Here is a 14,481-nt window from a genome sequence, read left to right as displayed (position 1 = left end):
CAGGAAAAATCTCCTGAATTAGCTCTGAAGCTTCCTGCAAAGCTTTTGCTGGACTGAGAGGCATAGCAGGAGTGTCCACCCCACTTGGCCTCTTGAAAAGGAGTTCAGGGTGCTCCCCTCATGTGCAGTGATGCCAAAAACTCACCAACATTTACTCTGAGGAGCAGAATTCCCTCCATTCCTTCAGACAGTGGATGACACTGCCCTGCCAGGGACATGCTTGACCTTGGGGGAACAGGAGCCAAAAAGGTGTGGGGATGAAACAGACAAACAACAGGTCAGGTAAGAAAAATACTGCCTCTTCTTTAATGTTCAAAGACATCAGTAAACAAACAGAACCGTACACAGAGGCTGAACCCCCCACCTCCCCAAACAGCACGTTCCAAACCACCACAGGTACCAGCTGAGGACTCAGGAGAAGGAGCAGCAAAATCTGGGATTGGAGGGATGGCCAAGGGAATTCTCTGCTGGGTGAGGGCAGGAACAGAGCACTTGCAGGAAGCAGCTTCCCTCACCCAGCAGCAGAGCAACATCTGCTGGGTACAGCCCAGGAACTGTTTGTCTCAGAGCAAACAGCCCAGATCTCTTGCTGACACACAGCAGGACCATGTGTGACCTTGGGGAACACAGCTGGAAGCTACACTAGAGGTGCAGGACATGCTAAGTACTGACCTGGGCAGCCAAACCTCTGTTCCACAGGGATTTAAGCCTCCCAAGGAATAAACACAACAGAGAGGTTGTGTCCAACTCAGCAAGGTGCTGCAGAACTCGTTTGTGAATGCAGATCTGGCTGTGGGGGGAAGGAATGAGCCTATGCTCTGCACACATCCTTCCATCCCACTCCACTGAGCTGCTCCAAGGCCATCCTGACCCCTACCCCACAACTGGTCTTATCCAGTAATTCCTGGAGCTGTGGAGCATCAGCTGCTTAGAAGGGACACCAGGAGCAGCTCTCAGTGCAGGCTGCAGGGACAGCAGGGTGGTACCTGAGTGCAGGTCAGGGACAGCAGGATGGATCCCGAGTGCTGCAGAGAGGCAGAGATCATAGGCACAGCTGCTCCAGCTCCCAGCTGGCTGGCAGGAGCCTGCATGGGACCCATGGAGGTGGCTCAGGCTCTGTGGCAGTCCCACAGCTGCCAGCCAGGACTCAGCATGGCTCCATTCCCACAGCGGTGACAGCCGGAACCGTGACATGGTGACAAGTAAGGAGCACACGTCACCTCTGTGCCTCTCCAGGAGGCAGGAGCCTGCAGTGAGGCTGGCTCTGCTGCACCACATGCAGTCTAAGACAAAGAGAGGGCTGAACTGGCTCCTGCAGGGCCCAGTTACGTGCTCCAAGCATCCGTGTCCAAGGCGGGAGGCCCCGCAGCCCAGAGCCCTCAGATCTCCACGTCGCTCTCCTTGTCATTGTCGTGGTCACCATCATAGAACTCGTTGGGAGCTTCAGGCCTGGGGGAAGAGAAATCCCTGTCAGGGAAGGGACAGAGATAGGAACCCCTGGGGCCTGAGGGAATATCATGGTAGGAGACCACAGAAGCTCCCTGGGCAGAAATAAGAGACTCAGAAGTGACTTCCCCGCCTATGAGAATGAGATGGGCTTTAAGGTCCCTTCCAACCCCAAATTCTGGGATTCTATGACTTGTTCTAGGACTCAGACGGATTCCTCTGCACCCCCTCCCAGGGGCTGAAAGGGAAGCCCATTGCTCCAGAAGAGGCTCTGGTACCTGCTGTAGTTTTCCTCAGAGCCCCTCTCCTCGGGATCGGGCTCATCCGTGCGGTCGTAGCTGAGCAGGTCCGAGGGCACGTCGTGGATCTGCACGCTGGGAGCGTGGTTCAGCATCTTCAGGTTCTCAAATATGGTCTGCCTGATCTGATCCAGGTACTACAGGGACACAACACACAGGCATCACCACAGTGCCATGTGTCACAGCTCTGTCACCTGCCTGCATCACCTCTGTGCTGGCCAAGAGCAACACATTTCTGCAAGAAGTCACTTATCAGAGCAGAGTGAATTCAATTATTGCCACCCAAGAAGGAAACACTGACACAAGCCATTTGTTGTTTCTCATTGGTTTTTTTGCCCTGGGCTCTAGCTGGTTTCACAGGACAGGGTTTTGGAATTTCCAAGGTGATATTGCAGCACAGCTGCAAGCACTCACCTGCCTAGAGTTCTGATTCTCAATCCTCGTGCTGACATCGGGGTGAAGGGTGAAGTCTGGAGCGAAGTACTCGAAGTACTCTGGGATGGAAGGAGGCAGAGTTAGAGCACAGAGGGCCAGAAGCTGTGCAGAGAGCAGAGCTTAGCCTCCCACCTGCCTGGCAGAGAGCAGAGCTTAAAAAGCACAGTGATATTCAACCCTGAGTGCAAGGGATTTGACAGAACATCAGGAAATGGTGCAAACCAAATCACCCTGGACACACACAGCTGTACCTGCCCAGAAAAGTGGGTAGTGGGAGATCACAGAATGGTTTGGGTTGGGAAGGGACCTTAAATCTCATCTCATTCCAACCCCCTCCCACTAGAGCAAACCCCATCCAACCTGGCCTTGGACACTTCCAGGCATGGCTAAGGCCATCTCCAAGGTCAGGAAGTGCTGACACTTTGGCTCTGGTCAATGCAGAACAGAACATCCCAAGAATTCCAGCTGAGCTCATGAGGAAAACAGGCAACTCCAACTCACCACTGTAGGGGAGCTCATCACTAATTGGTTCATCCACGAGCAAGGAGGTTTCATAAGTCCTGAAAAGATGGGAAAAGAGGAGCTCAGTTCCCTGAAAGGGACATGGGAAATGCAGGGACAGCTCCCACAGCAGTGCCCCTCAGCAGGCAGAGGGGACTCACCAGCAGCGAGCCACGTTCCGGACCGTGTAACCTCCTCCTCCTAGCACCAGCAAGGGGATGTTGAAGCTCTTCACGTACTCCACACACTCCCTACAAACCCCAAACAGGAAAATGCCAGAGCTGGAGACTGCAGCACAGGTTCATGTGCCAGAAATGCCCCCCTGAACTCCCAACAGCACCATTGCAGGTGTGATACACCTGGAGCTTCCACCCAGGAATCTCCAGCACAGGGGCTGGGTTGGGAAGGACCTTAAGGCTCATCTCATTGCAACCCCTGCCATGGCAGGGACACCTCCCACCATCCCAGGCTGCTCCCAGCCCCGGTGTCCAGCCTGGCCTTGGGCACTGCCAGGGATCCAGGGGCAGCCCCAGCTGCTCTGGGCACCCTGTGCCAGGGCCTGCCCACCCTGCCAGGGTACAATTTCTCATTCCCAATATCCCATTCATCCCTGCCCTCTGGCACTGGGAGCCATCCCCTGTATCCTGTCCCTCCATCCCTTGTCCCCAATCCCTCTCCAGCTCTCCTGGAGCCCCTTTAGGCCCTGCAAGGGACTCTCAGCTCTCCCTGGAGCCTTCTCCTCTCCAGGAGAGCACCCCCAGCTCTCCCAGGCTGGCTCCAGTCCTCAGGACCATCTCTATGGCCTTCTCCTCCTTCACCACACCCCTGCAGCACCTCCTACAAACCCTCAGTCTCAGATCCCCTCCAGTCACATCAATGTTAAAAAACCCCCTCAAAAACTGCTGGCAGGCCAAAGCCAAAGCTCCAACCTGACAGCAGAGACTCCTCAGAGCCCTTCAGGTGGTTTTTCTGAGCCCAGCCCTGCTGTACTTACCCATGGCCTCTTATACTGAGGTTAAAACATCCCAGCCGGTCACAACCCAGAGAATCAGCACCACACTGAGGAACAGAAAAACAGGAAAAACAGAAAAACAATTTGGCATTGCTCTGCAGATCCCCACCAGGGGACAGAAGGTAACACAGACACAGTCCTCTGAGCCCTCTGCAGGCATGGATGTGTGCACAGAGGTTTGCTTCCTTACCTGCAGGACTATGCAAGTAGGCTGATAGTAATCTACCACCTGGTTAATGACTGGCTGGAAGAGGTGCTTGTAACCTTAGGAGAGAGAGGTGGATTTGTCATGGCTCTGGAGCAGGAGGACCAGGAAACCCCTGGGGCCAAGGGGAAAGGGAAGGGAGCACCTACTTTGGTCATCGATGCCATCTCGGAGGGGCACGTTGAGACAATAGTAACGGCCACTCTCTGCACCAACCTCATACATGTCACCTGCAAAACAGGACAGGACAACTGCCCTGAGGCTTCAGAGCTGTGCAAAGCCAGGTCTGAGCTGGGCTGAGTCTTTCTGCCTAATCAGGACCCCTTTCTTACAATGAGCTACAGCTCTATTCCTCTCTAACCACTTTCTCCCACCATTTCCCTCGCAGCTCGAATTTTGTGATTTACTCTTTTCTACTCCAGCAGAGCTTCCAAGGGATTCTGAAGCAGGTTCCCACTAGAAATTCAAAACTTACCTGTGCCAGGAAAGAAATAGTTGCCATATTTGTGAAATGACACTGTCATGACCCGATCTGTCAGGTAGAAAGCCTCCTGCACGCCATCCCCGTGATGGATATCGATGTCAATGTACAGCACCCGCGGGTGGTACCTGTGGAACACATCAAAGCTGGCATTCCAGACATCCCAAACATCTTCCTCTGATGTGCTTGGGAATTGGTATCTAAAATATTTTCTTCTGAGATGGTTGGAAATGGATATTAGAACAAAAAGGTTTTAGACAGGGCCAGAAATGTCTTGGAAAATAACTTGTTTAAGCAGCTGGGTGTTCACAAGTTGCAGATTCTTGTTTCCAATGTGCTCACAGTTAACCTTTAAGAGCTCCAGTGATTTTAATCATATCAGGAAATGAAAGGCAAGCTGGCATGGAGGAGGTGGGAAATGGAGCACTGTGTCCCAGCTGGTGAACACCAAAAATTCCAGATTGGGCTAAATTTACTGGAGAAGTAGCCAGAGACACAGAGACAGAAGCAAACTCAAAATGCAGTCACCTCTGCAGAAATGGCTCCTGGAAACAGGCAACAGAAGAACAGGGACATAAATAACATCCCATGAGGGGTAACTGGGCTGTATCTGAGGCCTCTGGTGGATGGGATTTGGAAATGGGAGTGCAGGGATTGCCAGGGAAATCCTGGGGTTCCAAACACAGCAGGGAAAGGGGGAACAAGAAACCCCAGTACATCCCATAAATCTGACTGAGAGCAAGTAAACTTGCCAACAGTCATGTAAATATTGTTTGATCAACTCCAAATCCTTTTTAATTCCATGACAGCTTGTCTGAGGTTCAGTGACAAGGAGGGCACTTTGAAGTACCAAAAAAAAAATTTAAAAAATATCTCATATAAATTCAAGAAACTCAATCTATTTCTGTAACTTTTCCTCTAATTCTGAACTAGTTTTTCATTTCCTAAAGTGAAAAATAACCTGACACATTTCTATGGAGACCAAGTGTTCTTTGACCATCCATGTGCAGCCCAAATCCTGTTCTTAAGGTGCCCAACAAAGATTTGAGTCATTTTTGTGTCTCCAGTGAACCAAAACTTGCATTTACCTACAAAAGACTTACTGTGGCAAAAAGGCTGAGACTCAGGAGTCTCTGAAATGGGACTGAAGAACTCTTCTGTATCCCTCAAGCTCCCTGAGGGATAACAAAACATCTGACTCCAACAAAACTGGAGCCAGATGTTCCAGTGCTCAAACCCCTTCCTGCATCTTAGAGGTAAGACCAGGACAAAAATGAAGTTTTTGGGCTTCCTGGATTCCAGAAAGGCAAATGAGGCAGGGAAAGAGAGGGAAAGGAGAGGGAAAGCACAAAGCAGCCAGCAGAGTTCAGCCCTTGGCCCTGTCCTTACTTGAGCAGCTCCAGGATGCCAATGACGATGTCGTTGACGTAACAGAAGCCTGAAGCCTGGGAGAGAGAGAAACCCCAAGAGCTTTAGGATGAGATCAACAGAGCCCAGGCCCCAAAGACAAGAGGAATCCACAGATCTCATTACCTCAAACTTTTTGGCATGATGGAGGCCCCCTGCCCAGTTTATGGCAATGTCACAGATCTAACAGGTGAAAGAGAAGTGAGTTTCAAGTGACAATATGGTGACAACAACCCTGTACCCTCCTTCCCACTGCCCATCCCAGGGATCCACAACACCCTCCTGGCTTTTCCTCCTCCTCCTCCAAAGCTCCAGCTGGGTTCCACAAGATCAGCTCCTCAGCCCCTTACCTTGTTGTTCAGCTGTGTTGCTCCCTGCAGGGAGGCCCCAGTGTAACGAGAGCAAAATTCAAAGAGGCCTGGAAACACTGGGCTGAAAAAGAAAGCACATTCCAACTCAGAACTCCTCATTCCTCCCCTTTTCTGCAGAGAAAAGGGAATCAAACTGGCATGGGGTAACACCTGAGCAAGAATAAAGCTCAGTTCTCTGTGAAAGGGTTAATTTGGGATCAGGATCACTCTGACCCTGCCTGTAACTCACCGATCCCCAGTAGGAGAGTGAACTGGCACTGAGAATGATTCCCAAAGCTTCCAAAGCAGCCTTGAGAAGGCTCCACTGTTCCCAAAACCTGTCAGAGTCTCCTGCCCACAGCTGGGACATGATGAGACACTGCCTCAGGAGATGGGAGGGGACTGTCATAGCTCCCAATCACAGAATGATTTGGGTTGGAAGGGAACTTAAAAGTTCATCCTGCTCCACCCCCTGCCATGGCAGGGACATTTTCCACTGTCCCAAGCCCCATCCAGCCTGGCCTTGGGCACTGCCAGGGATCCTAGGGCAGCCCCAGCTGCTCTGGGCACCCTGTGCCAGGGCCTGCCCACCCTGCCAGGGAACAATTCCTCATTCCCAATATCCCATCCCTGCCCTCTAGCAGTGGGAAGCCATGCCCTGTGTCCTGCCCCTCCTTCCCTTGTCCCAAGTCCCTCTCCAGCTCTTTTGTCAGCTCTTTCAGGTACTGTAAGGCCACAGTGAGGTCACCCTTTCCCTTCTCCAGGCTAAACAATCCCAGCTCTCCCAGCAGAGCTGTTCCATCCCTCTGCTCATCCTGGTGCCTCCTCTGGAGTTGCTCCACCAGGTTGATGTTCCTTGTTCCCCAGAGCTGGATGCAGCACTCAAATTCTTACCAAAGTCAGCTGCCACATTCCAGAAGAACTGGAAGCTCTTCCAGAACAAGCAGAGTCTGGAACCCAACAAGCCCAAATCTAGAGCCAGAAAAGGAGCACTGCAACCCCTCCAGTGAAGGGAAAGGAATCAAGGAGGCTCCACATCTTTATCCACACTTGTCTTAGGCTGGAAATGGGGGTGTGCATTCCATTTCCCATCTGCCAGAGCTGGGACAGTTCTCTCTGTTCCTGGAGCAGGTTTCTTTCTCTCTCCCACACCCAGCCCTCCCTCCAGGAGATCTCTGCTGTCCATGGCCACTGAGTGTCCCTGCAGGCTGATCAAATTCCACCATCCCATGGGGAGATGCTGCGCCCAGGGGAGGAGCCAAGCATTCCTCCCTGGATCCAATCTGCCCTGGGAACAGCCCTGCAGCCTTTGCCCACTGCATTCCCAGAGGAGCAGCTTTCTGCTGCCCTGCATTCCCAGAGGGAGAGCAGGCCCATCTCCAGCAGCCCTGGAGCTGCAGAGGAAAACTCCCCCCTTGTGCAGGATCCCTGCTCCAGCAGAACCACAGCTGGCACTGCAGGAGGGCTGAGCCCCCCTGGGATGGGACTGTGCCACCACCCTGAGCCCCCCTGGGATGGGACTGTGCCACCACCCTGAGCCCCCCTGGGATGGGACTGTGCCACCACCCTGGGATGGGACTGTGCCACCACCCTGAGCCCCCCTGGGATGGGACTGTGCCACCACCCTGGGATGGGACTGTGCCACCACCCTGAGCCCCCTGGGATGGGACTGTGCCACCACCCTGAGCCCCCCTGGGATGGGACTGTGCCACCACCCTGAGCCCCCTGGGATGGGACTGTGCCAGCACCCTGAGCCCCCCTGGGATGGGACTGTGCCACCACCCTGAGCCCCCCTGGGATGGGACTGTGCCACCACCATGAGCCCCCCTGGGATGGGACTGTGCCAGCACCCTGACCCACAGGCTCTGACTCTGGCAGGGGTTTGGTTTTGTTTGCACTGTTGTATTTGTATTTTTAGTGTTCCTAGTAAAGAACTGTTATTCCTATTCCCATCTCTTTGCCTGAGAGCTCCTTAATTTCAAAATTGTAACAATTCAGAGGGAGGGTGTCACTGTCATATTTTCTGAACATCCCTTCACCAGGATTTCTTTCCTGAGAAGCTGAGAGGCCTCAGAGAAAAATGAAAACAATAATTATCTGATTGCTTCTCCTGTGTTTTGCTGCCTTGGAATGTGGTTTGGACATTGTTTACCAACTGGTCAGTGTTTCATTGGTTTCATGTGAATTGTTTTATCTTAATGACCAATCAAGGTCAGGCTGTGCCAGGACTCTGGAAGGAGTCACAAGTTTTTCATTAGTATCTTGTTAAGCCTTCTGTAAGTACCTTTCTCTATTCTTTAGTTTAGCTTGAGTATAGCATTCTTTTATATAATACAATATAATATCCTAAAATAATAAATTAGCCTTCTAAGAACATGGAGTCAGATTCATCATTTCCTGTTGGGAAGGATGAAAGTTTGACAAGAAAGTCTCACAGATGTGTGTTCTTAGCAGAAAGATTTTTAAATGCAGAATCTGAAGAAGGAATGGAGTTGGAAGCAAGTTGTGATATAGAAGAAAAGAATTGCTGAGCCAGTCTGACTGGATAACCAAGGAGCAAAGGGTGTGTTAGTTAGAAGGGGTTTGTATGGCTTAGAGCAAAGGATAAACCCACCCCAAACCAGAAGATGTTTTTACCAAGCACAAAGAGAGCACAGGCAAACAAGGCAGCAAATGTGGCAAGTAGAAAAAAGGGCTCAGAATTTTCCACTGCAAGAAAACTGAAAAACAACTTCTGGCTTAAATTGTAGTGTACTGACTTTAGTGATTGGATAATGGTAACATGAATATGGTAATTGGAGCAGTTATGATAGGCTGTAGACAATAGTTCAGGTATAGATTGGTTCTACTGTATGAAGATGCCCAGCAAAGAAAAGTATATATTGCATTGTAACCAAAACCAAAGGGTCTCCAGGGCTGCCTGCAGCTGGAGCAAACAGCTGTTGGCACAGCTCTGTCACCCACGACCCTGGGCTGCTGTGACATCTTGGATACAATAAAAATTTCTCATTTAGGCTCTTACAGTTTCCCTCCTGCCACAGGGGACCCTGAAAATACCACAGGAGGGGTTTGCATTTTCCATTTCAGAGGAGGCTCCTGCCTTCCTTAGCAGACACCTGTCTGTTCAAACCCAGCCAGCACATGCTCGTGCTGCCTAAGGCAGGGCAGGAATGGCCCATTCCAGCAGGGCCCTGGGCAGGGCAGGGCAGGGCCCGGGCACTCACCAGTCGTCGCCCACGTTGAAGGCATTGAGGCTCTTGGTGAAGCCCTGCATGTTGTTGGGGCTCACCCTCTGCAGGAAGTCGATGTAATCCTCCGAGTGGAAGCGGCACATGTCGTGCTGGGAGGCCTGGTAGGGCTTGAACACCTTCCAGAGACAAAAGCAGGAGTTATTTCCCATCCAAGCTCTGTTTCCTTGGGCTGGAAGGAATCTCAAGCTAACTGACAAGTGGCCTGCACGAGGTACATAAAAACGTGCAAACACTGGTAATTGTGTTCATTTAAATTCAACAGCTGCTCCAGGGAACCTGCTCTCCTCTCACTTTTCCCTTTATAAACCCAAATCCTGCCTCTCCTGACTGCAGCTCTTGCCATAAAATTTCTTCCTAGCCCATGGCACATTCTCCTGCTTGGACAGCAAAATAAACCACAGCTTTTCCTTCCCTGGGGGAACACTCTTTCTTCACTCACCGTTTAAGACCTTGATCTAGGAGTGGTTCTGATCCCTCTGTAAGATTTAATGACAGGTTCCAAATCATTTGGGGAAACCTCCCAGACAGATGGAAGAGTTGCATAAATTTTGTTTCCTTTGGAAAGGACAATGGAGGGAATGCCCAGGGAGGTGGATGGACTCAAATCCAGGATCTTGTGACATCACAGGTTTGGCACTTGAGGCACATCCCTCAGTAGAGGGGAAGTTAAAAATTAACCCCACTGGGAGAGGGAATTCAGTTGATAAGAGACCTTTTCTGTGATTTCTCTTATTTTAATTTCTCTTATTAAAAGCAACCACTTTATAGAAAAAGTGGAACATGAACATAACAGAAGATGCACAAGCTGGTCTCCAAAGGGAAATTCCTCGGGACAACTGCAGTATGTTCCTGTTTTCTATGCTGAGCAGGAAACCTGGGCATTTTCAGAGCCACCATCAACCAGAACAAGCCCATCTCCTCCTCTCCTGGTGTTTCCCATGTGGAATTTGGCATTTCTCAGAGGCTGCTGCCTCTGACAACTCAAACAGGGCTTGAGGCAACTCCTTATTCCCAGGGATCCCCCAGGAATTGTTCATTGCACCAAAGCAGCCCAAAACTGCTGGCAAAGAGAGGAGAAATGACTCTCACTGGACAGCCAGAGGCTCTCAGAGCAGGGCTGTGGGAATCCAACAGAAAGGGAGGGAAGAGCAGGCTGAAATGTTCACTCAGCTGCTGGCAGAGCAAAGCTGGCTCCTTGCAGCCTTTCCAGCAATCCCACCCAGGTCCTGAGCTGGGCAAGGTGGGAAGAGGCAGAGCCAGCCCAGCAGCATCACAGCCTTGGACTGCAAGGAGGCAGAGACAATGCAGCCACAACACCAAATCAGCAGGAATTTTACAGCCCCAGCTGCTCCAAACCCCTGGTTTCCTTTCTCCTGACTTGGCCAGTCCCTGACTGTTTGGGGATGAAGTTGTCCCTGAGTTTTTCAGCTTCCCAGTGGCAGCTTGTGGAAAACATAACCCCCCCAAAAGAGAATTTCAAGGCTAAAAATGTACAGCTCTGCCCACTGCCTCCTTCAGGCAGGGATTTGCCATTTACAAGTGTTAGGTCAGAACAGGTTTTTTGGTTGTTCCTGCAGGGAAAAGCCTGACTCTGGGGAAGTTACTTGTGCAAATAATAATAAAAAAAAAACTCTGGGGAAGTTTCTTGTGGAAGATACTTGTGAAAATTTAAATTAAAAATACTCTGGGGAAGTTTCTTGTGAAAAAAACCCCAAAACTCTAGGGAAATTTCTCCTGGAAATAAATAAAGCCAAAAACAAACTCTGGGGAGGTTACTTGTGGAAATCCACACAGTGACAGTAAAAATGTGGAAAAGAAACTTTGCAAAGGCTTCCCACAATCCCCCCAAGCGTTGCATTTCCACACACTCACTGCACTGGATGTGTTTTTATTTGGGAATTTTATTATTTAAGAAAACTTTTCTCACATCTAAGCACCTAAAATTCTTTTCATAAATTGCATCTTTAACGTTGCCTGACCTCAGCAGCTCCTTGGAATCCTCTACAACCACACCAACACCACAGGACTGAGCTCTACAACAATCACTGAGCACTGTCACCCACCCCTGGGGTCCCCAAAGCTCTGCAGCCATCACTGAGCACTGTCACCCACCCCTGGGGTCCCCAAAGCTCTGCAGCCATCACTGAGCACTGTCACCCACCCGTGAGGCCCCCAAAGCTCTGCAGCCATCACTGAGCACTGTCACCCACCCCTGGGGTCCCCAAAGCTCTGCAGCCATCGCTAAGCACTGTCACCCACCCGTGAGGCCCCCAGAGCTCTACAACCATCACTGAACATGTCCCCACCCGTGGGGTCCCCAGAGCAGCCCTGGGGGATCAGGTTAGAGCCCGGCTGAGCCCTCGGGGTGCCCTGCTGTCCCACCCCGCCCGGCCGGGGTCACGCGTGGCTTACGATCATTTTCTTGTAGAGGCCGTAGTGCAGCACCAGGCTGTGCGTGAGCGCCAGGCGGTGCGGCTTCATGGGGTGCCCCGCGCCTGGAACGGAACCGCGCGGGGATTAACGGGGCCGACAGCGGGGACAGAACGGCCGCTGCCGCCGCCCGCCGCGCTCCGCAGCAGGTCCGGGCTGAGGGGACGGGCGGGGACGGGGGAGCGGGGACGGGAGAGCGGGGACAAGGAAGGCGGGCAGGGCCGCACCCCCGCCTTCAGCGGGCCCCGCCCGGCCCCAGCCCCACAGCAGCCCCTCGCCGCCCAGCCAAGGTGCTGCCCCGGCCCCGCTCGCACCGTAGTGGAAGTTCCCCACGTCCGGGTCGTAGAAATAGGCCACGGTCTTCGCCATGGCGGACAGGCCGCGCCGGGCGCCGCGCTCCCGCTTACGTCATCACCCCGCGACACCCACCGGGGCCGGGACAGAGGTGGGGCGGGGCCACACAAAGACACACCCAAAAAGGGCGTGGCCACGCAGCGGGGCGTGGCTACCCCGTGGTCCCAGTGTCCCTCCCGCCAGATCCCAGTCACCCCCAGCTGCTCCCAGTTACCCCCAGCAGATCCCAGTCACCCCCAGCTGCTCCCAGTTACCCCCAGCTGCTCCCAGTCACCCCCAGCTGCTCCCAGTTACCCCCAGCTGCTCCCAGTTACCCCCAGCTGCTCCCAGTTACCCCCAGCAGATCCCAGTTACCCCCAGCTGCTCCCAGTTACCCCCAGCAGATCCCAGTTACCCCCAGCTGCTCCCAGTTACACCCAGATGCTCCCAGTTACCCCCAGCTGCTCCCAGTTACACCCAGCAGATCCCAGTTGCCCACTGGATTCCCTTCTGCCGGCCTGCAGCTGCCTCCCAGTCATTCCCAGTTACTTCCAGCTGCCTACTGGTTCTCTCCTATAATTCTCCCCTGTTCCCTCAGCTGTCACCATCCCTCCTCCCTCCTCCTCACCTGCTCCCAGTCACTCCCAGCTGCTCCAGTTACTCCCAGTGAGCCCAGCTGGCCACTGGATTCTCTTCTCCAGGCCCCCAGTTGCCCCCAGTTGTCTCCCAGTCCCTCCCAGCTCCCCTGTCACCCCCACAGCCCCCACCCCAGGGCTCAGGGGATGGGGCAGTGGGGGAATGGGGCACCCACATCCTGATGGAGCTCATTCCATCCCAATCCCTGAGGGATGGGGACCTGCCACCTCCAGCTGTCACCTCCAGCTGTCACCAGGTGCCACCCTGGGGGGTGCAGGCTGTCCAGAGCTTTGGGAAGGACCCTCTGGAGGCGCTGCCAGGCAGGAGGAGGACAAAGGCTGGGTGGGAAATAGCTGGGGGTGAGGAGGCAGAGGGATGGGGAAAGCTGGAGCTGACAGGAGATGGAAACAGGAGCATGGTGTGGGAATGGCAGCACGAACCTGCTCCCTGGGGCTGGGGGGAAGGACAGATGGACAGAGCAGGAAGCCTTGTCCAAAGGCTTGGAAAAGCAAACCAGAATCAATGCTTGGTCCTGCCAGCCTCCTGCTTGATGCTCCCTGCAGTTTGGGGTGAGGGAAGCTGTGCTGGAGTCAGGCTCCTCAGAGAGGGCACACCCCCAGAGCTGCCTGAGGATGGGCACCAGGACAGGCGGGCACTGGGACATTCCCTGGCAGCTCAGAGATGCCAGGCTGGCATTCCCAGGGCATGGAAACCCCTTGGGAGCAGCAAGGGGAGCTTCCTGCCTGTATGGGTGGGGCAGGGCGGGATGGCTGTGAGCTCTGGGTGCTGTGCTGGCTGCAGGCGTCAAGGTGGGATGAAATTGTGGGGTTATTAAAGGATATTTCTGCCTGTCTCTGTCCCCCCAGCAGGGACAGCTGCCCCCTCCACACCCCTCCTTGTGTGGGTTTCCTTTTAGGATCCCAGCTCCAGCAAGGATCATAGGAGGGTTTAGGGGATAGGACTGGAAGGGACCTTAAAGGTAATTTCATTCCAATCTTCCAGAGGAGATCCAGGACACTCTCACTGTGACCCTGCAGGGCCCAGCTGGGGCTGGGGACACTGAGAGGGCACCTGGCACTGAGCCCAGCACCCAGCCTGGGAAATTGGGGGGAATTCAGGACTCCTGGGCCACTGACCAATATGATTAAGCAGAAGCCATCTCTTGTTTACATGATACAGTTATTTATGCATTCTAACTCTCTGCACACATTTCTTATTGGTGTCTTTGTCTGGTCCTTGTGTTCTGAGTGCACCTCTCAGAATATGGGACTGGCCACAGTCCAGGTGCTTTGCTGCTGTTATTTGCTTCTTGTGGTCTTGGAATTCTGTTCTCAGCTTCTTGTTTAGCCCAGTTTATGTCTTAGAAACCGTGATGGATTCCAGAGGGTTCTGAGAAAACTCTGATAAGAGCAGTTACAAGTGGCACGGCTGGTGCTCACTGAGGCCCCAGTTCAGGTACATCGCTGCAGGAAATCTCTGGGATCTGAACGTGCTGAGCTGCACGGCTGTGCTGGGAGCCCCCGGAGCTGTGACGGTGCTCCCTCATGACGCCTGTCCTGTCCCTGCTCTGGTGCTCCCTCATGACGCCTGTCCTGTCCTGTCCCTGCTCCGCCAGCTGCTGCCACCAGATAACGCCAGCCTGGGGACATGGAGCCACCCAGGACATGGAGCCAGCCAGGACACGTCCCAGTGCCC

The 14,481-nt window shown here is 53.2% G+C and overlaps 1 protein-coding gene across 1 annotated transcript; it reads right to left on the bottom strand.

The window, feature by feature from the left end:
• Nucleotides 1-278: 278 nt before the first annotated feature.
• HDAC3 (histone deacetylase 3) lies at nt 279-12,258 on the bottom strand. Its single transcript, XM_050979836.1, has 15 exons — nt 12,132-12,258; nt 11,800-11,882; nt 9,361-9,503; nt 6,137-6,218; nt 5,913-5,969; nt 5,769-5,824; nt 4,374-4,507; nt 4,048-4,128; nt 3,884-3,957; nt 3,676-3,740; nt 2,843-2,932; nt 2,682-2,740; nt 2,160-2,239; nt 1,725-1,882; nt 279-1,449 (listed from the first exon to the last, which is right to left on the bottom strand). Exons 1-15 carry the CDS (start codon nt 12,184-12,186, stop codon nt 1,380-1,382), a joined length of 1,287 nt encoding a protein of 428 aa, XP_050835793.1. The 5' UTR covers nt 12,187-12,258; the 3' UTR covers nt 279-1,379.
• Between the last annotated feature and the right edge of the window lie 2,223 nt (nt 12,259-14,481).

This window comes from Serinus canaria, chromosome 13, assembly GCF_022539315.1.
Source record: "Serinus canaria isolate serCan28SL12 chromosome 13, serCan2020, whole genome shotgun sequence".
Taxonomy (NCBI): Eukaryota; Metazoa; Chordata; class Aves; order Passeriformes; family Fringillidae; genus Serinus; species Serinus canaria.
The sequence above is the reverse complement of the archived record's forward strand: the minus strand, read 5'-3'. Positions and strand labels throughout refer to the sequence as shown.

What these genes read in the sequence shown, in the direction of transcription:
- HDAC3 (XM_050979836.1), bottom strand. Translation starts at nt 12,186, where the DNA reads ATGGCGAAGACCGTGGCCTATTTCTACGACCCGGACGTGGGGAACTTC. An exon ending in ATCATGCCAAAAAGTTTGAG is followed by an intron (nt 5,825 to 5,912) that starts GTAATGAGATCT and finishes TCTCTCTCCCAG; the next exon opens with GCTTCAGGCTTCTGTTACGT. An exon ending in TCTGAGGAAAACTACAGCAG is followed by an intron (nt 1,450 to 1,724) that starts GTACCAGAGCCT and finishes CTCTTCCCCCAG; the next exon opens with GCCTGAAGCTCCCAACGAGT.